Here is a 24,414-nt window from a genome sequence, read left to right on the forward strand (position 1 = left end):
TTCCAATACTTTGGCCACCTGACGCTGGGGAAGATTGAAGGCAGGAGGAGAAGGGCATGATGGAGGAGAACGGCATGACAGAGGATGTCTATCTCAGAAGATAATTTTTTCTATTTTCTCCTTCAGAAACAAGATTTTTACATTTTATGAAATCTTTATTTCTTCTTTAACAACTAAATACAATAGCACCTCCACATGCACACCCCTTATCTGCAGCGGATACATTTCAAGCCCTCCAGGGATTCCTGATACAGCAGATGGGAAACTAGGTATACTATGTTTTTTTCCTATACTAATGGGTGGGTAAAGACACAGCACAGATACATTTTAGACCTAAAAAAGACTCTAAGACTTCCCTGGTAGTATAATGGGTAAGAATCCACCTGCCAATTAGGGGACATGGGTTTGATCCCTCGTCCAGAAAATTCCACATGCACCACGACCACTGAAGCCCACATGCCTGGAGCCTATGCTCCACAACAAGAGAAACCACTGCAATGCACTGCAACTAAAAGCTGAGTGCAGCAACAAAGACCCAGTGCAACCATCAATAAAAAAGAATCCAATGAGTCCATATAGTGATTGTGTAATACCAAGTTTTATTCTGTTGTGTATGAAGTAAATGAAGTTTTCCTAGTTCTTTGAAGCCCACTAAGAATTACGGTCATGCAGCTTACTGAATGGTAACAATTCATGTTCGGCAGGCATTCTGGGGGCCCAGAGAGCAGTGGACCAGGAGCCAGGGGGACCCTGTATATATGGTCTAACCAGTCGTTCTAGGACATTAGGACACATGGCTGTGGCTGTCACCTTTTGCTTGTGTTCCTGTGAGCCTCTCCAGGGATAAGCACTATGCCTCCCCTCAAGTTCCAAGTCCAGAAGATCAGGGACAATACCCTATCAGGCTGGAATTTCCCATGGTGGGAATGGTGGATCTCCTGAAGTCTGCATCCCACACCATCTTCTCAGATTAGCAGAGGCTGCATGGATAAAGCAGACTGGAGACAGCAGACCCAAACTGGAATCCTGGCTCTGCCACCACTCCCCAGCCCCATGACCTAAGTAAGCAAGTCCCAACTCAGTCTTGTTTCCTCAATTGTAAGCGTGGGAGGGAGAAGAGAGGAGCATGATAGTACCTACCTCACAGGTATTATGAGCTAGAAATCCAGGAAACCTTGGTTTTAAGGTATTCAGTGGCAGGCTTTTGTTCCAGGCACCGGAGGACACAGCGATGTGAAACTGACCTCTTTCCTGCCTCAAGAGGCATCCTACAAGTGTTACAAGAGACCAGAGGCCAAATGTTAGGTGATAGGAGGGCTAATGTTAAGGGTACAGAGAGGGAGTGGTCAGCTCTGGGGTAGAGGGTGTCAGGTCTGCCCAGGCCTGACACCCTCCTTGGACAGCAGGAAAGGGCATTGGCACTTGGCATGAGCAAGCACTGGGACACGAATGGCTATCATGGGGGAGACTGGGCAGTCTGCCTGGCTACACAGAAATGTTTAGCCTGGGGAAGATGCCCACATCTCTGGGGAAAGCTTGCCCTGGATTTGCTCCTACATTTTCCACTCTGGCTTTCACCTGAGTAGGCAATGCAGCACCTTCTTTGCCTTGTCCTGGTGTTTTCCATTGGGTGGGAGCAGGCAGGCTCTGAAGCCAGGCCTCTATCCCACTGCCCTCCCTCTCTGCCATTATCAGCGTGTCCAGATGGTCACAGGGTCCCTAATCTGGGATAATCGGAGGGTAGGAGCTCAGCTGGGACCCAGGCCTTTGTGCTGGGTGTGATGGGCCAGCCCCAGCTGGAGAGAGCATGCAGACAGGGCCCTGGGGCTTTGGAAGATGGAGAACAGCACGGGGCTGCCCTGTACTGAAGGGGATGGAGGAGCAGATGATAGCTCTTCAAAAGGCAATCTGAGTGCAAATAAGGGGAGCCCCAGATGGGGCCTGCCAGCTCTGCGGGGCCTTGCCTCAGAATCTGTGGCGTCCATCCTTTGTTCCCTCTTTCTCCTCCACTGGGCTCACCCCCTCCCGACCCAGCAGTTTTATGTTGCTGCCCCAGAGCCCCAGCCAACCCAGCTGTTTATAATGGCATCAAGAGCTTGTGCCCCCTGTTTATGCTGGGACTGTGGCATGTCCAGATGCAGAGCTGGACTCATTGGTGTCTCAGAGGCCTGTGGCACTGGTGCCCACTACCCTGGGCTTCCAGTTTGCTGTGAGCCTTGACCCCAAGTCTGCTCAGGGTTCTACAACTGTCTTTGTTTTGTTTCAGCTTCTTTCATGAGTGGAGGAACCCCGCCTTGGCCCAGGCTTATAGCAGTGAGCCTGGGTTTGGAATCTGTTTTTAACACCTTTATCCTCGAGTCTGAATCCAAAAGCTTGAGCTTCTGCCTTAATGTTTTATAGTTCTGTTTCTGGTCCTCAGACGTGTTTGCTTACTTATAAGCCTATGTCTCTTTTTAGTTGTCTGATTTTTAATTTTATCTATCACTGAAAGTAAAAGTGTTAGTTGCTCAGTCATGTCTGACCCTTTGCGACCCCATGGATTGTAGCCTGCCAGGCTCCTTTGTCCATGGAATTCTTCAGGCAAGAATACTGGAATGGGTTGCCATTTCCTTTATCAGGGAATCATCCCAACCCAGGGATCGAACCCCGGGTCTCCTGAATTGCAGGCAGATTATTTACCATCTGAGCCACCAGGGCTAGGTGGTTAAATTGGAGAGGATGGTTTAGAAAGGGAGAACCATCCTGACCAGAAGTGCCTCTTAGATTCTGAACCTTCATGAAATCTGTGGGCTATATATTCTGCCTTCTACTAAGTACGTGGCCTTGGGAGACTCTTCTTATCTTACAGATATTAGTAATTAGCTGACTAAAAGTTTGGTTTTTTTTTTAACTGCTGATAATCTGAAATATGGGCTTCCCAGTTGGCTCTAATGGTAAAGAACCCATATCTCTTATGCAAGAGACTTAAGAGATGCAGGTTCGATCCCTAGGTCTGGAAGATCCCCTGGAGGAGGCTAAGGCAACCCACTCCAGTATTCTTGTCTGGAGAATCCCATGGACAGAGGAGCCTGGTGGGCTACAGTCCACAGGGTCACAAAGGGTCAGACACGACAGAAGTTACTTAGCACAGCACAATTTGAAATACAAGAATAGTGACTATTCCTGGGAGGAATGTGGGAAGGGATGGATTGGGAAATAGACAAGGGGACCTACAAAGGCATTTTTAATGATCTATTTCTTAAGCTAGGTTGTGGGAACAAAGATATTTATTTTATTATAACTCTTAAACTGTACAAAATATATTTCTTTTTCTGCATGAACTATTTCATGATTCTTAAAAATGTCCACACTGTTATTACGAAGGTAAATGAAGTAACATGAAGTGCTGAAGTGCTTTGTAAAGAGTCATAGCTGCTGCTGCTAAGTCGCTTCAGTCATGTCCGACTCTGTGCGACCCCATGGATGGCAGCCCACCAGGCTCCGCCGTCCCTGGGATTCTCCAGGCAAGAACACTGGAGTGGGTTGCCATTTCCTTCTCCAGTGAGTCATAGCAGGGAGCAGATATTGGGCATTACTTCTCCAGGCAAAGGAGGCTTGAGCTGGAACACAGACTCGACCTTTGAAGAAGGTTTTATTTCTACAAGAAAAGGGGCAGTAAGTTAAGAGGCTGTTTACATGGAGGTGCCATAAGGGGAGCAGTGGTGAGCCTGAGTTCTCCCTCCCCTCCCACCTCCTGCCTCAAGTATGAGTCACCTGCCCAGGCTCTGGACGATGGTGACGCAGCCATGGGAGCTCGTGCAGCGCTGCAGGGACGGCTGGGCCTCCACCTGCCCACTGCTGGGGTCAAAGGTGAAGACCCTGTCGGTGCTTTCCCCATGATCATCCCGTCCACCGAGGATGTGGACTTTCCCATCACACACAGTCACGCCACAGCTCTCCTGGGTAGACAGACAGACAGACAATTAGCTATGTGGTCCGGCTGGGGGCTCCCTCTGTCCCTAGCTGGCTAGGCCAGACAACAAAACCTTGACCCACAGAGTATGAGCAGACAGTCTGGATGGTAGAGAAGTAGCAACTGGATGGACCTGACTTCAAGCTCTGGCTTGACCTTTACTAAATGAATGACCTTACACAAGTCATTTCACCTCTCTGGGCCTCAGGTTCCTCACCTGCAAAGTAAGAATAACAGTACCTTCTTCATAACGTTCCTTTAACTTAGTGAGATAAAGCACATAAAGCATTTTACATAGTGCCTGGAATATAGTAAGCACTCCAATAACAGTAATTACCACCACCACCATCTTTGGATCTCAGAGAAGCCAGAAATCTTAGGCTCCTAGAATTACTGGAGATCAGAACTGGCAAGGACCACCAATCCATCCACATCCCTATATAGTCTCTCAGGAGCTCTGGAGAGGGAACAGAACAATGAGGGGAGGCAAGGAATGCAGAGGTGGAGCATCCAGGGCCCAGCACCTCCCTTCTCTAATACCAATGAGGCAAGGGAACTTAGCAAGTCCCCTCTCCGCCTCCTTCCTCCTCCCACAATAAGCTACCAGGTAGTGGCCTACAGAGCAGCAGAGACTGCAGGGTACTGAGATCAAGCTCCCCATCCAAAGCTACAGCACTTCGGGGCTGGGATTCCAGGTTCTGCCTCACATGGCCTTGCTGGTGGCCTCAACCTCTCTAAAACCAGTCTCCTTATCTTTGAAGCCCAAGGCTGATTATCACTGTAAGGACAAAACTAGAGAACATGTAAAACCACCTAACATGGAGTCAGACACAAGACTCACTACCTCTGAGATCCACATCGTTAGAAGTGGGTCTTTACGCTTCTAAATGGAACCAGTGCCAGAGCTGTACCCAGGAGCCTCCACTTACCACAGGGCTGGGGAGGACAGCTGCCTCCCCCCAGACATCTGTGCCAGGGTCGTAGGTGAAGATTTTGCTCATAAGGCCGCCAATCACATAGATGGTGTTCTCCAGGGAGACAGCGTCAAGGCACCGCTGCGAGAAGGGTGCTGGTGACCGCAGGCTCCACCGGTCCTCCTTGGAATCAAAGCACTGCACCTGAGGGGCAGAAGTAGCAGTGGTGAGGCCTCACCCCCTAACTGCCCTGCTGCCCACACCTCTCACTTCTCTCTGTTGGGGGCACTCATTCAGCACATTTGCCTATGTCCACCAGTTCTGAGCTTGGGTCCCTCCCCTTAAGTGTGCTCTGCCTGGTTCCACATTCTAGCCCCTCTCCCTGGACTCCTGTTGTCAAAAGCTTTCTCATCTTTCAAGGTCCAGTAAGAGGTCTGCATCCCAGGAGGTAGAAGTACTGTCTGCATTAGTGCTGTAGAGGGTTCTCAGAGCAGGTCCCCTGTGGAGATGCCTTCCTGGCTGCATAAACTGTCAACCCTCTTTCTCCTTTTGGTGCGCTGAGGTTGTGACAAGGTTCCAGTTGGGGTGTCTTGCCACCCCCATTCCTATAGCTGTCCATAGGCCTCCTAGGCTCACAGGTGTTTATGCCCTCCACAGTTTCTGAGGGTTCAAACTGCTGCACAGGAAGGTGCTAAAGGGCATTCCCCTAGCCAGCCCAGAAAGCACACCAGAAGGTGTGCTGGGAGTGGAATTGAAATAAGGTGAGAGTCCTAGTTTTGGAAAGTCAGATCTTAGAGCCACATTCCTGTGAGGCCTTCAGGGCAGGGAGGAAGCTGCCACAATGTTTTGTTCACAAAAAGCCTAAATGTACAAAATTTGTACATTTTTTGATAGATGGAAAATTTGATAGACTATGATTCATCCACCCAGTAGACTATTACACAGACATTGAAATGATGGCTGTGAAGTTTCTAAGCATGTAGAAGTACTTATACTTTGAAGAAAAAGCAGGATAGAAAATTTTACTAGTGGAACGTAAAACTGAAACAGAAAAGCAAAAGTTAATTCAGAGAAAGCCTAGAAGGCAATGTACCAAATATTAATAGCAGTAGTTATCCTGACCTGATGAGATTATGGTTCTATTTCTGTTCTCTAAATTTGCAATAATAAGTGTATTATATTTTTGAATGGAGGAAGAGCATTTTAACTACCATTGCCCTCACTTAATTTTTTAAATCTTTGAAACCCATATGGCACCAGGCCAAACATTCAGGTCCAGACCTACTGTGTGACTTTGGAGTCCTTTTTCTGAATTTATTTTCTTGCCTGAAATATGGGGAGGATGACTCAGTGCTGTTGATGAAAATGGACAAGGACATGAAAGAGGTAGCTCTGCTCCTGGCACACAGCAGGCCTCCCTTGCCCTCTGCTAGCCCACCTTGTTGGTGCTGACGCCATCCTGCCCAGCGCCCCCGATCACGTAGAGCCGGCCGGCGCAGGGGGCCACAGCAGCTGAGCTTACTGCCTCGGGGAGCGGGGCTGCGGTCGCCCAGGTGTTGGAGAAAGGATCATAGCGTTCCACGCTGCGCAGTCTACGCAGGCCATCGAAGCCGCCCACTACGAACAGCTGTGGATGAGGAGGTCGCCTTGAGTCAGGGCTGTCTGCATCTCCGCCCCAGGGCCGCAGGCTGGTTGTGGAGAAACTGCCCCACCCAGGGAGCATCCCAGCTCCTGGCTCCACCTCTGCCCCGGCCATTACCGATCCTCCCTTAGAAGATATTTCTCTATTAATGGGGACTGGTTTCTACGATGGGTACTGAATGTGGATAAGATCTGCAAAATAACTGGCACCAAGTTAATGCTTATGGACAGCTATAAAAATTACTATAAAATACTATAAAAATAGCTAGTAATTTCTTTTAGGAAATTTTACCACCTCACTTAACTGATCCATTTTATTTGCATTTCTGAATTTGGGGTGTAACTTACAAAGATAATTGGCAGGTTTTTTTTTTTTTTTGGTTGGTCTTAAGTGACAGAGTCAAGATTCAAACCTAGGTTCTTTGACCCCAGAGCCCACACCCTTGACCACCTGACTACCAGACTGTACTGTCATTACTATTTTTATTAGCATTACCATTATTAAGCAACTTGGAGCAAGTTCTTTTTCTTTTAGGTGCCCTAGATCCCTTCTTAAAAAGAGAGGATCCTAGAGGGCTCTCCCCCAAGAAGTCCCCAGATGTCTACCTTGGGCCCAGGGCAGCAGCTGGGAGGTGTCCCTACCTGCCCCTGCACCACCGCCATCTTGTGTCTCCACCTGCCCCTGTGTAGCGAGGCCACCTTGATCCAGGTGTGCAGATGGGAGCTGAACATCCACACATCGCGGCTGTTGATGTGGCCTCCTAGCGGGAGAGAAGCAGCTGTTGTCCCCAGGCCCTCTTGCTATCCCCTATCCCCAGGGGACTCCAGGAGAGCAGGGACTGTGTTTTATTCTCTGAATCTCTAGGGCACAGTCCATTGGTATCAAATTGATCTTTGCCATTGTGCCATGACAACAAGGAAATTGTTGACTCCCTATAAAATTGTGTTGTCCTGGGAATTAACTAATACAAGCTGCTTAGCATAATGCACAGCACATGGTAGGCTAGATAAAGAGAAGTGATTAATACTAATCTGAATTGATGTAAACATTGCTGAATAAAGGGTGGAGTTACACCAGTGATTGGCTCTGCAGTACCTCTACAGTATGATGGTGGTGGTTTAGTCCCTAAGTCGTGTCCAACTCTTGCGACCCCATGGACTGTAGCCCACCAGGCTCCTCTGTCCATGGGATTTTCTAGGCAAGAATACTGGAGTGGACTGCCATTTCCTTCTCCAGGGGATCTTCCCGACCCAGGAATCGAACCCAAGTCTCCTGCATTGCAGGCAGATTCTTTACCAACTGAGCTATGAGGGAAGCCCACCTCTACAGTATCAATAACTGTAGGTTATCAAAAGGATCTGCTATATCCTGGTTGGAGGAAAAACAGAGGGCGCAAAATGATGAGCCAATCCTGTGGGACTCCATTTATGGCCCCCGCCCTCACCAGAAACATAGATGTCATTGCGGAGAGTACATGTTGCAAACTCTGAGCGAGCATAGCCGGGCAAGCTGGGAAGTGGGGTCCAGCGCCGGCTGTCTGGATGGTAGGCGTTGGCGAAGGGCAGCTTCAGGAGCCCCCTTCGGTCACAACCACCGATGACCACGATCATTTCAGCTAGGTCCATGAATCTGGCATGGGGACAAACCCAATGCTGGTTAAGCTACACCCAAGTTTCAGCCTTTTCACCCTCTCATAGACTGCACTACATGGTCCTGCTGCCCTTCTGCTCCCCACCCTCCCCATGTTGGACTCTGCCACTTTCAACCTCCCCTCTGGCTATTGAGCAGAAGAGGATCATTACTCCTGACCCCATTTTGCTGATCTCTAAGTTACAGGAAAAGAATGCTTACAAAGCCATCACCCTTACTTAGAAAAGTCACCTTGTTTAATCGACTTTGGCTTTCCAAAGGTTATATAGCTGAAAGTAACAGAGCTAACAGAGCTAGAATTCAAGCCCATTCTCTTGACCTCCATCGGGGAGTAATTTTGCTGTGCCCCTCCTCCTATAACCATCTCCTAAACCTATCCCCTAATCACGAAATCCATTGAACCAGGGTACACACCCTTTTAGCAAAGCATTCTCCCCTCCCACTGACCCCTCAGACTTCTGACTCCACCAGAATTTCCAAACCCTTTAGCCAATTCCTACCTAATTCCTTTGACAAATACTGAACATCTTGTACTTTTGTTCCAGGCCCTGAGCTTACTGTTGGAGATACAGTCCCTTACTGTTGGAGATACAGGAATAAGACAGACTGTCCCTTATTCCTGTGAGAGCGACAGACCATTCTGACTACTCCACCCAAAGTCTTTGGTCTGGTGTTCCAGGGGTGGGAGTATGCCTCTTTCATTTTTCCCCCAGGCCCAGCCTATTTTAACTCCTTACCAGACCGCGCTCCCTGAGGTTAAAGGGTGTCGCCAAATCACTCCCGAGACTACACGAGACAGTTTGTACCTAAGACTTTTTCAAGGACCCAGAATCAAGCCTGTGAAATGTCTGCTGAATGTATGACTGAATCTCATTCAAGAGGCATGATCAAGTGATAGGATTAAAGGATGGTGGAGCGGCTGAAGAATGCCGGAGTAACGCAGGGCAGGAGGCAAGGGGCGGGAGGCATACCTCCGCGGGCGGGCTCGAAGTGTGCCAGACTCGCGGCCTAGGATGAAACAGGCGCGGGCCTCTAGCAGCAGGGGGCGGCACTCGCTGCAGGCCTGCAGCAACTCATCGGCCTCCACCTTCTCCAGGAAGTAGGCGGGCGCCAAAAGGGGCAGTCGCACGTGCTCCAGCAGGCGCCGCAGCTGGCCGCGGCGGGCCGGCGCGTCGTGGCGCACCCAGCGCATGGCCGCCTCGAACACGGCCTCCTCGTGCGCCACGCCCAGCGCCGGGTCTGCAAGCAGCGCTGCCACCTCGTCAGGCGTCAGCTCCAAGAAGTCAGCGTGGCGCGCCACTTCGGCGAACGCCTGGCGCAGCACGCGGCCGCAGCGCTCAGCCAGAGAGGCGAGGGAGAAGGCGGCGGCCACGCGGCGCAGCGCCAGGCTGTTAGCGACGCGCAGGCGACCCTCGAGGAAGCGCGCGCAGGCCTCACGCAGGCCCGCCACGCCCAGCCGCTCAGCCAGCGCCAGCACAGCGGCCGCCTCGTCCTCGGCGCCCAACCGCACGCCCGCGCAGTACACGTAGTCGAGCACCACGGCCAGGGCCGTTGCCACCGCTGGCCCGGCCGGGCCTGGCGCCTCGGGCACCACGGGCACCACGGGCACCACGGCCAGGCCACACTCTGGCCGCCCGGCCGCGAACAAGCTGCGGAAGTAGGCGCTGCCTGCGCTAAGCGCCGCGCGGTGGCACGGGAAGTCGCGGCCACCGGCTCGCAGCACCACGTCGGTGAGGATGCCGCTCCGCCGGTACGTGTTCAGGGTCTGCAGGACACGCTGCGCGTGGCAGGACCCCGCGCATGGCGCCTCGGAGCCCCACTCCGACTCCTCCAACACCGGGCCCTTCAGCATCCTGCCGGGCAAAGAACACAGAAAGCGTCGGCAAATCCACCTGCCTGGGGCCCCGCTAGAGGGCAAGAGGCCCCTCATCCATCATTCCTTCTTTAGTTCACTAGTTTACTCACGCAGGTGCACACGATCTCAACATGGGTTCTCTCATTAATGCAACCGCACTCCCTTCCATCCACCCATCGAGATTCCAAATGGCCTCGAAGAGCTAGTCCCTGCCTACCGAAAGGGCTAGACCGGTAGTTGTACCACCTCCTCCCCCACTTACCCACTTCAGCCATATTGCTCTTTCTGTGCTTCAAGCTCGCTAAGCTTTTCCCTGTCAGTCTCAGCAGGAGACAGATGGCATGCTTTTAACTGGGGTAATTTAAGAAGACTCTAATAAAGGAAGGATTTACAAAAGCATAGACCGTGCTTTGGGACTCCTACAAGGGATAAAGCAGTGCCACGTGGCTACCAACAGCCCGGAGACTTTACCTCTCCAAGGTCTAAAGATAGAGGGCTGGGAGGTTATTGGAAACTATACAATATACCTGTATGAGAGCCCTCTTGACAGGAGCTGTATAGCCTTTGGTCAAGGAATTCTCATGACCCCACAGAGATTCAGCATGTTTGAGGGAAGTAGTCACTAACCCCCTCTCCTCATCCCATCTGCTCTCCTAGGGATGTGTGTAGGTGCTCCCCATTAACCACACCCTGATTATTCTATTTAATATCTGCCCCTCCCCCAAGAGTACAGGATCTGGCCATAGTAGGTGTTCATAGTAGCCTGTTCAAGGTCGAGTGAATATATTAAGCTGGTGTTTATTGAGAGCTCTTTTCTCTGAAAGACAGTGAACAAGACAGTCCCTGCCTTCCTGGAGCTTCCATTGAGGTGGGATCCCATGAGGAAATACAGAGCATTAGGGGAGCTAAGAAGGAGCACTGCACCCAGTTGGAGGGGAGACAGAGGAATAGGTAGAATTAGCCAGGAGAAGGAAAGGGAGTGGGAGGGAGGAAGTCTCCAGCTGAGAGAACAGCCTGTGCAAAGACCCAGAGGGAAAGAAGGCATGAGGTAAGAGCCCAGCCTGAGAGGGAAGTTGACCCCCTTTCTAGTAAGTTCTCTGTTCTCTAGGAAGCCCTGTGGGGGGTGGTGGAAACAGTGGCTCTAAGGACTAATCCAGGTGCTGATCTTGCCTCTGCCACTGACTCACTGGCTGTGTGACCTATGCAACACCTCCCCTTTAGTTTCCTCATCTGAAACAGGGTCATAATGCCTCCCTTGTGCAGTGGTTGTGACCTGGTGACTGTTAAATGGAATGTATGAGAAGTGCTAGGTATATAGTACCAATTTAACAAATGTTTCCTTACATGCTTTTACCCAGGAGGAAGGGAGCCCATCACATATGTTAGTTGCTTTTTATGTATATAATTCACTTGATCCTCAAAAATCTGAAGTTTCTTTAGACTCCTCCTTTTCTTTTTTAAGTTTGTCATGAGGAAACAGTCACATAGATGGAACCTGCCCTTCAGAGGTTGCTGGGAGGATCAAAGGAGGGGTGTCTGTGAAAGCATTCTATAGCCTGAAGGGCTGTACTGAATTGGTTATGATTTGGCCATTATGAACATGCATCCTCTGCTTACATATCTCCGGGGACAGGGGTCTCACTCCCTTATTTGCCACTTACTCTAGGGGAGCAGACTTCCGCTCTCTGCTCCTTGCCTCTCCCTCCATTCTCCTGATCCCAGCTGCTGTGCCTCCTCTGAGCCTGCTTTGCCCTGGGGGTCAGATCTTGCTTAGTAGTCAGTCTGGCTTTCACTGTTTATGCCTGGGCCATCCTTGGTAGTGATCTCCTGTCTTAGCATCAAAGAAAATGAGCTCCATGGTGGACAGGGGCCCAGGAAGTTAACGACTTTGCCCAAGTAGAGGGCTGAGCCCTGACCCCGCCTGGCTCTAGACTCGGCATGCCCAGTGGCTCAGCCACACTTGCCAAAGTGGGGGCATGTCGCAAGGAGCAGCCCAGGACCACTGGAAGGAGTTGGGAGGGGTCATGGGAGCATGCTGCCCTCATTCTGTTCTCCACTGGCTGAGAAGGCAGCCACACTCTGAGCTGAGATCCAAGAAGGCAGATTTCATCAGCGTCAGGAGAGACTTTTCTCTGCAGGGACTGTCCTGGCACAAGGAGAGAGGGAGGGCGTCCCTTTGGGGGAAGTGCAGCAGTGTTTTTTTCATTCATTCGCCTACTGTTTACGGCACTGGGCACTTAGAACACACTGACACTTCAGACTGAGTTTCCACCCTAGGGATTTCCTGTCTGGGGGCTGAAGAACACCCCATTGGAACATGAAAGGTAGAATTCCCTGGGCAGGGCTTGATTCAGTTTTCTCTCATCCCACCTAGGAGTCTAGGCACCTCAAACTGAGGGTCCTGACACAGACTGAGGTACCCAGCCCCTAGAAGTTGACATGTCACCCTCTTTTTCACACTCACACCCACACCTACACACACACACTCAGACTTGTAGACACCACACAGCCAGGGCAGCGCTGCCACCTAAATCCCCAGTTGTACCTGGCACTTACCTGGTGATGACCTCTCCCAGGCGCTCTGCGGCTGCTGCTCCTGTACAGACCACTCCTGTTTGTCCTGCCGCCTGCACCCCTGGCAGCCTGGGTGCAATGTCTCTGCCACTCTGCCTGGACTCCTGCTCAGGCTCAGCTGCAGGAGGACAAAGGGGATGGACGCTGGTCGGGGGGATGGGTGGGGAGGGGAGAGTTAAGGGGGAAGGGGAGGAGGGGACACTGGGCTTTTGTTCTGCTCTTGGACCAGCCCTGGGAGGGGGAGAAGGGAGGAGCCGGGAGTAGGTGTAGGAATGACTGTGCAACTCTGGGATCCACGTGCCCAGATTGGGGGTGATCTGGCGCTGGTTGTGCCCTTGAGTGATACATGGATGTGAGGGTGTGTGTGTGCATGCAGGTGTTCCAGGGTACCTGTATGTGCGTGTGGGAGTGCATGGGGACGTGGTGACCATGTGGCATTGGGGCAGATGTTACTAAGAATGTAACTGCACAGCTTAGAGGTCTAGGTTTCCCTCCTGCCTCTGTGACTCTGTGCAGTGTCTGTGTTCCTGCTTTACAGCAGACATGTCATTGTGGGACTTTGTGTCTCTGGTTATACGTATTGCATGTCCCTGTCTTTATCTGCATCTCTATGTGATTGTTCATCTCTGTGACAGGGGTCTGTCTGCATACAACAGGGGGCTGTGTCTTGTGCACTGTGTGTGTGGTCCCTGGGTCTGTGGTATGGTATGAGCTGAGATGGCTTTCACTCAACAGTGTACCCGCCCTTGGAGTACAGTGAGGCAGGCGTGGTGGGTATGGGGGAGAGAACAGGGCAACTTTGGGCTGACCTGGCGTCCTGGAGCCAGAGAGAGGTGGCGCCATGGGTTGGTGACTGATCATTTGCTGCCTCTATGAAGGGCCATTGGGCCTGGCATTTTTGGGGCAGGTGAGGGGGCTTTGCCTTCATGGAACAGGGCAGCAGACTCGGGGGAGGTTGCCTTGACAAGAACCTGGATGGCCCAGGACACCTGGGACCTGGCCCTGGCTCTGCTGGGATTCTGCGTGCAGCTCCAGGCAGATTATTGCCCAACACTTAGCCTTGGCTCTTCATTTCAGCAGGATAGGTAGTCTAGTTGTGGTTCCTGCTTTGTCTTACCGGGGTGCTGTGAAATCAAGAGAGGTTTGTGAAAGCCATGTGCCATGTGGAGTGGAGTGGGTGAACCTGGGATCCTGTTGGAACCCACCCCAGCAAGGCTCAGGCCGGCTGAGTTAGTGGAAGGAATTGTAATGGGAGGGGTCAATGGCCAAGCATGTGTCCTGAGGCCTGGGGGAGTCTGTTCCAGGGACTCTGCTCCAGGGAATGGTGTATCCTGCTTCCCCCTAAGAAAGGATTGTATGTGTTGCTCTATGTTAAAGGATGTGAGAGATTCGGGCACCATTATACTGGGGACAGAGGGTCCAGAGGGAGCCCTGGAGAGGGGGAAGGTAGGCTCAGCCCAGACAGGCCTCACCCAGTAAGGTGCAAGGTAGCAAGAGAGGAGTGGGTCTGTGGAGATGGCTGGAAGGGAGGGGCCCTGTCTCCTGTTTCCCTGTGAAGGGCAGTCAGGCAGTCCTCCATTGACAGGGGGAGGTTACGAGGAGGGCACTGGGAAGGTGGGCTTCTCAGTAACCCCCCAGGTCAAGGGACAAGAGCTGGGGTTGAGCACAGGCTGCGGGCTCAGCTGAGGGTGGAGAAGGGCTCAGCCATCTGCCTAGCGGGGGGACAGCCTCCATCTTCCTGCTGTTTGGGGCGAGGGGAGGCAGCCAGACTGCCTCTGTTTTGGGGGGTGCAGGGGTCCAGTGTAGGGTCCTGGTGAGAGTGGGATGCCATCTCAGCACTCCCAGGCCCTTCTCCTGCTCCTGAAGGCTCTAGGTTGACTCAAGTTGCCCAAGTGTGGCCAGGAGCCTGGAACATGCTGCCCAGTGGACCTCGGGGCACTGACTGCACAGGGAGGGGCTGGCATGAAAGACTGATTCCACTTTCCTGGGCAGGCCTGCCAGACACTGGAGAAGAGGTTATTGGGGCATTTGGGTAGGGCAGTGTGCCCCACTGCTGACCCAGACAGTCCAGATTTCACTCATACTTCCTCATGCCCAAGGAAAGCTGGAGCTGACTTCTGCCCCAGGAAGGGAGCACTTGGCAGATGTTTGAAAAGGGGATAGGAGGGAGAGTCCCCCGACAGTTTCCAGAGGGACAGTCCTAGAGGTTAGTGTGGGTGCCCAGTCTGGTTTCCAGCGTTGGGAGGGATTTCTTTCTCTGAATGAAGCCTCCAGACCCCAAGAATTCTGTTCAGAAGGCCCCCATTTGGAGAAGAGACACACCTCTTGGTTCCCACAAAGCACCATGTTTATTTAATGCAGGCTGGAACTGGGGTTTAGCCTCCCCCTTCCCCCTTAGGACACACCCAAGACCATGCAGACTCTTAGGACAAATATGGGAGTTACAGACATCTTCCCAGGGAGGGCAGAGAGCAGGGGTCCAAGGACTGAAAGACAAGGATGTCTGTGGTCCCAGGGGCTGTATTTTGGCTTTCAGTCCAGGTGCCCCCCCCCCCTCCCCGTGCCAGGAATGGGAGTGGGCCTCTTCAGTCAAATCCAAACCTCTGCCATCGGGGCGAGGCATCTCCTGACTAAGGGCCTGTTCCTGCATAGGCCAGGAGCTCAGAAACCCTTCATGCCCACTGCCCAGTCCTACAGTGGGCCCAGGAGTCCGCCCCATCTGCCTTACCATTCCCAGCTGGTTATGGAAGGTCCACAGCCAGGGTGGGGTTCTGGCTCTGCTGTACTAAGCTATGTGGCCATGGATGGTCACTTTACTTCTCCAAGACTGTCTCCCTCACCACAGGATGGGGACACTGGCCCCCGAGCCCAGGACTCTTAAGGAAACCCTAGTGCCATGTGAGGCGGGGAAGGGGCCCACCACTCTGCCACTCTCCCATTCACTTCCGAGAATGGTTCTTCCTCAGTCATGGGACCTGAATCCCAAACCCTGCAGGCTCTGTCCCCACCGTCCCACCGATAATTCAGAGATGAGACGTGTCAAGATGGCAGCTTTAATCATCCTGGCCAAGGCCGCTCAGGCTCCCTCCGCTGCAGCCCTCCTTGGCCATACAGCCACCATCAACCATGCCTGAACACTTTTCCCAGGTGGCCCCTGCTCTTGGCCACTGATGTGGGAACCTGAGGTCATGTCAGTCTCTGGATCTCCTGGGTGTGGATCCAGCAGCCCTGAGCCTGCTCTTGCCATCTCCAGCAGCTCCTGGGGGACATGGCCAGCATCAGCGGGAGGCTGGTTGGGGAGGACAAGTGTCCCCGCCGCTGGAGCAGGCATTCCTCCTGGGCCGAGCTTCCTTGTGCTTTGAGACTGATGGAAGAGTAGAGATGCTGGGGCAGAGGCCCAGCCCAGCCCCTTGAGGCAGGAGAATCACCGAGAAGGCAGTTTCCTCACAGCATGGACAGGAGAACAGACACATGTGGACACACGCAGCCCAGTGACCCCTCAAAGCTTCCACGTAAGGATGCAAAGGAGGGCCTCAGGGAGTGGACCAGGCCCTGGGCCCCGGGCCTTGGGCCCCAAACTTCCCAGAAAAAGGAGCCCCAGGCCTACAGGGGCATCTGAGAGGCTAGAGGGGAGCCCCTCCAAGAGAAGCCATGGCTGACAAGGGACCGGAGCCAATGAGGAGGCTGTGGAGTTAGCGCCCCGAGCATGCTTCTGCCAGCTCTGTGGGCTTCTCTGGTCTCCACACGAGGTACAGCTGGACAGACGGGTCTTCAGCTAATGCCCACTCCGGTCTGTGAGGGTCTTGGCATGGCTGCCGCTCCCTCGAGGGGCCACTGGGGCGGTGGAGCTGTTGGCATACGTGTCATAACTGTTGTCCGAACATACAGAGAGCTCATCGGAGACCTCCATGCCGTCGCTGATCTCTGTTGGGCCACAGGGAGGCAAGATGTGAGTGCAGGGAGGAGAGGGGGCAAATAAGGAGGGCTGGCAGACGCGGTGGGAAGGCGTGGCCTGAAGCAACTCCTGAGCAGGCACTTGGAGACTGATGCAACCTCAGGTTTCAGGTGTGGTATTGGTGTGTGAGTTTGGCATTCAAGGCCCTTCTCAGTCTCTGCAAACACTCTGGTTGCGCCTCAGTCTCCTCTCCCCTGGAATTCCACCCTCAAGCCACAGAAAACTATCTGCACCCTCCTGAGCGTGGCACCCGTGTGTGTTTACTCTCCTTGGGGCTTTGCACATATTGGCCTGTCTCCTGGGCACGACCTCCCAATATCACCTCCTTTTCTTAAAATCTGGCTAAATTCTTCTCATTTCTGTTATTGCCTCCAGGCTGGGATGGGGCCTCCTCATGGCCACTCTGCTCCCTGCTGCACCCCCTGTACTGTCACCATCTGTGGCCCCCTTCAGCTGGAGCACTTCAAGGACAGGGATGAGGTCTGGGCATCAGTGTTCCCAGTGCCTGGTGCAGTGCTGGACACACAGCAGAGCCTCAGAAAAGGTCTGCTGAGGGGAGCTAAGCCTGCCCAAGGGGACTCCAGGTGCCTGGGTGGGGCTGACGGTCCCTAGAGAGGCCTTCTCAACCAGGAATGGGCAGAGGGTAAGACCTGTGGTTGATTCCTCAGGGCCAGCACCCAGAAGGTGCTAAATGAATGGCCTTTGGCACTGCAGGAGAGGTGAGGGTTGGGGTGCAGAATCTGACGGGCCTAAGTGCCGGCCTCCTGCCTTCCATTCATTCTATCCACCCCTTCTGGCTTCTCTGAGTCAGGTACAGCACAGGAGCCTGAGGATCCCAGATGCCCTGTTCTGGCTCCTTTTTCCAGGAGCTCCTCAGTGTTGCCAGAGAGCTGTGGGACACTGGGGTAGGCCCTCCAACCCAGCTTTGGTGCTCAGGGAAGGCTCCCAGGAGGAGGGTTTTTGAGTGAGGGTAGGAGGAATCAGGTACCCCAAAGAAAAAATCTGTATATCCTAAGCACCTTGAGTAGTACCTGCCATGCCTTGAAAGAAGGATAAATAAAGGAGTGAATGAATGAATGGATGTTCACACAGTTGTTGGAGCCAGCTCCCCCTAAAACCAGCTCTGGGTCCTGGTTCATTCAAGTAGCATTTACCAAGCACCCCTCTGGGCCAGGCATGGCACTAACCCTCACAAGTGCTCTGTGAGGGGGACCCAGCCCATTTTACAGATGAGACGTCTGATGCTGAGGGAGGTTAGGTAATATATTCTTGTTCACACAGCTAGGGGGATAAGCTGGAGTTTGAATCCAGGGCCATCTGGCTTCTAAATACCTCTTGAATCTCTCCTCTCCCATTTCCATGCCCACGATTCCCATATGAATTATTGGTTTCCTTGCCTTCAGCTTCCCGTTCTAACCCACCACCCTCCACACTTGTTAGGGATTGAATTGTGGGGACTTCCCTGGCAGTCCAGTGGTTAGGACTCCATGCTTCCACTGCAGGGGGGGCATAGGTTCAATCCCTGGTCAGGGAACTAAGATCCCATAAGCTATGTGGTGTGCCCCCCCGCCCCAAAAAAGAGATTGAATTGCGTTCCCCTCAAATTCCTATATTCCTACACTCCGAATGTGACCTTCTTTGGAAATAAGGTCACAGCAGATGTAATTAGTTAAGATGAGGTCATTAGAGTGGACTGGTGTCCTTGCAAAGAAGAGAGCTTCAAACACAGATGCACCTGCGAGGCAAGGGGAGAGGCCAGGACCAGATCTTTCCCTCACAGCCCTGTTGACACCTTGATCGTGGACTCAGCATTCTGAACTGTGAGATGATACATCTCTGTTTTTAAGCCACCCAGTTCGTGGTACTTTGTTACAGCCCTTCTGTAACAAAGGCAAACCTATCTGTGACCCTCCTCTGCTTCCAGAACAAAGCCCAAGCTCCTGACCATACACTCAGGCCCAAGTGCCTCCCCAGTGCCGCCTTGGGGTGAATCAGCCAGAGGCCCTCCCTTCAAGCCGCGGCGGGATGACCTTGAGTTCTTGGTGCCCAGCAAGTAGTCCTTCCTCGCTGCCTCTGAACACACGCTGTTCCTGCCTGGAGTGCCCTTCCTTCCCTCTGCTTGCCCAGCCCTCACCTCAAACCCGTCACCCAGGCACCTCCTACCATTCCTTTCCATTTCAACTACATCACTCCTCACAAAGCAGGCCTGAAACCTTCCTCACTGCCCCAGGGAGTGCTGAACGAATCCCTTTCCTCCTTGCACCCCACTCTGGCTCTGCATCCCCATGTATTCTCCATGTATTTGTTTGTACAGCTGCTTCCTCCTTCAGTCTGGGAATGTCAGCAGGCAGCAAGCAGGGGGGGAAATCAACATTTGTGGGATCCTGTATGAACCAGGCATGTGGCAGGATGGACCTTCAAAGCAGACTCTTCCCCCAACCTCTGTGGGTCACTCTAGCCCACCACCCTGGGGCTGACACTGAGCCATAGGACCTGGAGCTGATGGCTGCAGGTGGAGGGGTGTGTGTTTGTGTGTGTGTAGGTGTATGTGTGCTTCCGTACCACTGTGACATGAAGCCAGGTGGGTATATGCATGTCTGTGCCATGTGCCTATCTGTACATGCTGCATGTGAAATATGTGTACACACACCCCTGTACACCTGTGGGGTGCAGAGAACAGAGCCCAGAGCCTGTCTCAACCTGTCTGCGGAGTTGCACACCTGAGAAGATGAGCTTCTCCTTCATGATGCTGACGTCCCGGCTGGTCCGGCACACTGCGGCACTCAGCATGATCTGCTCGGGGTTGTAGCTCCGGATGCCACCCAGGCGCCACCTGCAGAGACGGCCCCGTGGGCATCAGGTCCTTCCCCACCCTTCCTTGGAGCAGGGATCATGCCCACTTCCATAGATTCTCTGGAACTGGCCCAAGAGACCACCAGGAATCTTGTCTGACTGTACGGATGGGGAATCTGAAGCCCAGAGAAGGGCAGAGCTGGGGCCCGATCAGAGTCCACTGACTCTCAGCCACTGCTCTCCAGCCCTCTTACCTCCAGAACCCTACATCTGCTCCCCTTGCTCAGGAGGATGCTTAGGGGTTGGTTAGTTATGTCTCAGGTGCCCCCAGTTATACACCTGGCTCTCTTTGGATAGGACAAATTTGGGGGTGCAGGCTTAACAGGAATGACCTGCCCTGGGGTACAAACCAATCCTGGGGAGTCCCAGCTGATGTCACCTATAGCTCCACCATCAGGACCAGGCTGAGTGAAGCCAGTGAGGAACCCCAGAGAGGAAGTGAAGGAAATGAGGGAGGAGAGGGGAGACAGCGGGCATCTTCTCTTCATGGGGGTAACAAGGCAAGGGTGCTGGAGTGACTTGGGGTGGGGCCTGCTGCTGCTTCATTCCTACAGCCCTGGAAGAGGGGGGTGCATCTCCCCTAATGGGAAGGGGCAGGCTGGAGTGTTATCCCTCTAATGGCTGGGGCAAGGTGGGGGCAAAATTAATTGAATGGGTTGAGGTGAGGCTGCATGGGGTGTGCAGGGACCACGTGGAGCCAGGTGAACTCAGGTTCTTTGGTCTGGCCCAGAGCACAGTTTTTGTTGTTACAGTTCCTCTGAACTAGCCCCAAATCCCTGGCCTCTGAACAGAGATTTTTCCTGCAATCGAAGAAGGACTCACTGGACCCCCACCCCCACTCAGCAAAGCGAGGATCAGCTTGGAAACAAAACCCAACTCCCCTGGGGCCCTAAGCCCTGCTGGAGTGGGTGGACAGAGCCCAGGCTCCACAAGAAATCAATTGTTTCCAGATGGGATCAGCGCAGCCAAAATGGACAGACAGATGGACAGGCAGACAGTTGGATGAACAAAGCAGACAGACAAGGGGAAAGCACGAGGCAGAGGGGAAGGCAGCCTGCGCTCTGGCTGGGCTGGCCGCCCTACGCATGCTGGAGAACAGCAGCAGGGTCTCATTTATCACTGAGTGCCTTGCACCAACCCCCATGCCTGCTGTGTGGTGGGTGCTATAAGGACTGTTGAGTGAATGAAGGGAAAAATGAGGCCCACAGGAAAATGATCTTCTCCCCCAGGGTCCTCTCCTCCATCAGGCCTCGCCTGACCCCCAGGAAGACAACCATGTCACCCTGATGGTATCTTGAGTGGCCCAGCATGCCCATGGAGCACCCTAGGGCTCCAGGCAGAAGGCCTGACTCCTTGCCACAGGCCCAGCACAGCACCAGCCAGCACGGGTGGACATCTGCCGATGGAGAGGATGGTGGAAATCCCAGGTAAACGGCCCTTCTCTGGGCTCAGTCCCATAGTCAAGGAGCCCAGGGCTCCTCCTCCTAGAAGCTGGTCAGTGAAGGTGCCTAACCTAAGAGGCACCTGACCAAGGGGGACTTCTCATCTTGAAAATCAAAATTAAACTCAGGAGGGAAGTGTCAGGCCTGGGTCTCTTGCAGTGAGGTATATTTAGGACAGGAAGCTCAACCACTGGGGGTTCCTCCCAGGGGAAAGCAGGGGAGACAGTGCATATGGGGGACAGGGGTAGGGTCGGAGTCAGAGACAGAAAGTGAAAGAGGTAAGAGAGACAGAAAGATAAACAGAGTGAGCAATGGGAAAAGCAAACTGGGAGAGGGGAGGGCAACAGGTGGGCAGAGAGAGACAGAACTTGGTAGGCTGTGCTCCGGGCGTTGGGAAGGCCTCGCCCAAAGTGCCAGGCTGTGGTGGGAGGCAGGGGGGGGGTTTGCCCAGGCAGAACCCCCTCCACAGAGACACTTTGGTGCTGAGAGAGGCCAGGTCAGCAACCTGCAAGGAAATGTCTGCGGGAGGAAGAGAGAGCAGGGGGACACACACGAAGATGGGGAGAGAGTGGGAGGACTGCAGGGGAGGGGAGGGGAGTGAGGAAAGGGAGGAGGCTTCAGGCAGGGCCGGGGCCTGGGAGGGGGCCCTGGGCCTAGGGATCCGCGAGAGGCAGGCTTTCAGACAGAAGTGGAGAAGGGGGTGGTGAGGAAGAGGGAGAAAGAAGACCAAGAGGAGGAGGACCACACCAGAATTACCTGATCAAGTGATAGCTGTGAGATGCCAAGAGTGCAGCAGAGAGAGGGGAGAGGGAAGAGAGGAGGGACATGCGCCGGATCAGAGCGGTATGGGGCAGAGAGAGAACGTCAGTCAAGAGTAAAACCCCAGCCCCTGCTCACGGCCCTAAAACCCCCCCGGGACCAACCCACTCCCACTGCGACCACCACCCCAGCTGTCGTCCTGAAGGGTGGATGGGGAGCTGGCACAAGAGCTGTGGGAACCCAGGCCCTGGGTGACACGGGGGGAGGGGGGAGACCAGCCCAGAGAGGAGCTGAAACTCACCGAAGAGTTTACACAGCAAGTCTCCCTCCAGCCTGGCTCTGGGCTCCCTGTTAGGTGCTCATTCCAGAAACCACTGGGCTCTGGCTGAGGGGGATGGGCTGGGGGCCACTGGTACGCCTCCTTCTCCCCTGAACAGGGCGGTCTGGTCAGGATGTCTCCCAGCCAAGGGCTCAGGAGGACGTTTACCTGGCTGGGGTGGGACTGGCCTGTCTTGGGCAGGGAAGACCACAGAAGGCGGTCAGGGCCTACTCACTTCTGGAGTACGAAGATGCCAACGATGAGGATGAAGGAGATCAGGTCGGCGGTGACCCACGTGAGACAGTACTTGTCCGGGGGCTGTGGACAGACGGCCCGTGGCCAGCTTCTGGTCATGGTTGGTCCAGACCAGGGCTCCAGACCAAGGGCCCATGGGCAGGAGGACCACGTGTCACCCTCAGAGAGGGGCAGAGAAGGACCTGGAGGGGGCTGGGGTCTTGAGATTATATTTTGTAGGCCTGGGATCTGGGGTGTGTGCCTGTGGGTGTGTAGGATAAAAGAGAGCCGTGCAGTTGTCAGAGTCGAGGTGCTGGTGTGTGCTAAACCTAGAGGATTTATGTGCTTAAAGGAGCTTAACGTGAGAGTCAATGTAGGAAAGACAAATAGATGAGTGAGAGGGTGTGACGTGATGAGCAGGTGCACAGGTGAGTGTGAAGACGGATGTGGCATCCATGTGGATGGGAGGGTACGTGTCATTGTAGGCTGTGGAGTGTGGGAGCTTCCCTGCCAGGGGGCCAGAGAGGTGCCTAGGAAGGCAAAGCCTGCAGAGCAGCCAGGCCCCACACCCCGTGATCTCAGGTGAACTGTGGAGGAGGGGCAGGGACGGGCCAGATGCACTTTCTGCTGTTGGTCAGCTCCTATGGCCTGAAAATTAGTGTATTCATAGTTGCTGCTGCCACCATCAGTTATTTTGTCTCATTCTGAGCTGAGCCTTTGGAGGTTTTCAAGGACAATGCGTGGGTGGATAGAGATAATCACCCAAAACCTAGATGATTCACTGACACTAGCAATGTCTTAGCCATAATGAGACCTTCCATCTGCCTTTCATGACTTCAGGGAAGTGGCAGTGGGGGCAGCGGATGGAGGTCAAGGGCTCCCCAAGACCCCTGGTTTGCAGAGCTGGGACTAGCACTTGGGCCTGTCTTCAGATGCTCGACCAATTGAAATCTGGTTTCATTGGCTATAATCTCTGAGCAGATTTCAGCATTTCCTATTCTTGCCCTAATGTTGCCCTCTTTTCTCAATTACTCTCCTTCCTTTAAAACAGAATATAATAATCCTCAAAACCAAAAGAAAACTCAAGTAGTTGTTTATTTCTCTAGGGCTCTTGATGTTTTTCCCACTTGGCTCAGGCCCAGATTCCTCCCACCTCCCAGTATCTCCTGACCTTAGGTCAGAAGAATCCTCCTCATGTCCCCCAAGGTGTTCCCCCCTCCCCTAACACCTTGCCAGAGAGAGCCCCGGCTATGGAGCCTGCTCCCCACTCCTAGGAGTCACAGGCAGCTCTAGGACCCCCAATAATCCTCCAACTCACCATGATCCAGAGTGGGGAAGGCACCTGGGACAACGTGTGGGAGTTGTCGGAGGTGACAGATGGGACCCCCGCGCACCACAGCAGGGAGAAGAGCCACGGGGCATTGACCGTGTAGAGGTTCACGCTCAGGTTCCAGGACGCATAGTCCCTGTGGGGCAGTGACAGAGGCCAGTCATCCCTCGGTCCTGTGCAGGAAGCCTGTAAAGCTTGGTCCTTCACACCCTCATACCATGCTCACAACTGGTGGAAGGAACCTCTGCTCCCAGAGGGCCAAGCTCACACACAAGCCCAGGTCTGCCCAATGCTCTCCACCTCTCCTCTCTGAGCCCGGAGCCCGCGTGTCCAGTCCTCTGGGTGAGCCTGGGCGGGTGGGGTAGGCACCTGAGCTCCTGGCGGGACACCTGAGTGTAGCGCAGGTTCAGCCGCTGGATGTGCCCTCTCCTCAGGCTGGCGGCCGCCTCTTTGGAGCCTGACATCTGCTGGAAGCCGGGAGCCACCTTTCGCACAAAGGGCCTCTGCCTGTTGGGCAGCCACAGGACCTGCAGGCAGGAGAGAGGCAGCCTCTGATTTCTCTTCTATAAAATGGGGAAGGGTGTCTATCCCTCCTAGGGCACCTGGTGGGGTTAAAAGAAGCGGGACCCAGCACACAGTGAAAGCCTACAGGTAATAAGGTGGTCCTCTGGACCATCTCCAGAAGATGTGGTCCCAGCCAAGGCTAGGAACTGCTCTGGAGGGAGCAGACCTCCAGACCCTAGTCAGGACAAGATCGATGACCCCCCAAACGTCCACTACTCTGCACATGGACACCAGCGTCTACTGTGCTGCCATAGTTGGTATCAGATTCTTTTGATCCCCAGGTATCACACCCCAAGGATGTGGGCAGCAGTTCATGGGAGTACTGTGTTCCCAAGAACCTGGCCCTGCTCCTGCCCTTTGTATATTTTAAA

The 24,414-nt window shown here is 53.6% G+C and overlaps 2 protein-coding genes across 10 annotated transcripts in view; both read right to left on the reverse strand.

Moving 5' to 3' along the window:
• Positions 1 to 579: 579 nt before the first annotated feature.
• On the reverse strand, positions 580 to 11,210 carry KLHL35 (kelch like family member 35). 7 transcript variants are annotated; one of them, XM_081539679.1, is made up of 8 exons: positions 9,130 to 10,403; positions 7,953 to 8,137; positions 7,150 to 7,268; positions 6,305 to 6,493; positions 4,882 to 5,070; positions 3,754 to 3,938; positions 1,141 to 1,268; positions 580 to 980 (listed from the first exon to the last, which is right to left on the reverse strand). In XM_081539679.1, the coding sequence occupies exons 1-7, from the start codon at positions 10,086 to 10,088 to the stop codon at positions 1,151 to 1,153; spliced, it is 1,944 nt and encodes a 647-aa protein (XP_081395805.1). In that variant the 5' UTR covers positions 10,089 to 10,403; the 3' UTR covers positions 580 to 980; positions 1,141 to 1,150. The 7 variants fall into 7 exon arrangements, with proteins under 7 accessions (XP_081395805.1, XP_081395807.1, XP_081395808.1 ...); XM_081539681.1 differs by having other exon boundaries at positions 580 to 998; XM_081539682.1 differs by having other exon boundaries at positions 580 to 1,018.
• Positions 11,211 to 14,914: 3,704 nt separating this feature from the next.
• GDPD5 (glycerophosphodiester phosphodiesterase domain containing 5) overlaps positions 14,915 to 24,414 on the reverse strand; it is an 87,835-nt gene continuing 78,335 nt past the window's right edge. For all 3 annotated transcript variants that reach the window (XM_081539686.1, XM_081539685.1, XM_081539687.1), the window contains 5 exons: positions 23,849 to 24,006; positions 23,468 to 23,615; positions 22,151 to 22,233; positions 19,263 to 19,375; positions 14,915 to 16,511 (listed from right to left, as the gene is read on the reverse strand). In XM_081539686.1, the coding sequence (XP_081395812.1) occupies positions 16,363 to 16,511; positions 19,263 to 19,375; positions 22,151 to 22,233; positions 23,468 to 23,615; positions 23,849 to 24,006 (651 nt within the window). In that variant the 3' untranslated portion in view covers positions 14,915 to 16,362. The remainder of the gene's footprint in view (positions 16,512 to 19,262; positions 19,376 to 22,150; positions 22,234 to 23,467; positions 23,616 to 23,848; positions 24,007 to 24,414) is intronic.

The sequence above is a fragment of the Giraffa tippelskirchi genome, chromosome 11 (assembly GCF_054371585.1).
Source record: "Giraffa tippelskirchi isolate mGirTip1 chromosome 11, T2T-mGirTip1v1.2.pri, whole genome shotgun sequence".
In the NCBI taxonomy this organism is placed as follows: Eukaryota; Metazoa; Chordata; class Mammalia; order Artiodactyla; family Giraffidae; genus Giraffa; species Giraffa tippelskirchi.

Coding starts and splice junctions, on each gene's coding strand:
- KLHL35 (XM_081539675.1), bottom strand. CDS start 10,088: ATGAGGGGCCTCTTGCCCTCTAGCGGGGCCCCAGGCAGGTGGATTTGC. Junction 7,269..7,952: donor CAATGACATCTATGTTTCTG/GTGAGGGCGGGG, acceptor CTCTCCCGCTAG/GAGGCCACATCAACAGCCGC. Junction 6,494..7,149: donor TGGCGGTGGTGCAGGGGCAG/GTAGGGACACCT, acceptor CCTCATCCACAG/CTGTTCGTAGTGGGCGGCTT.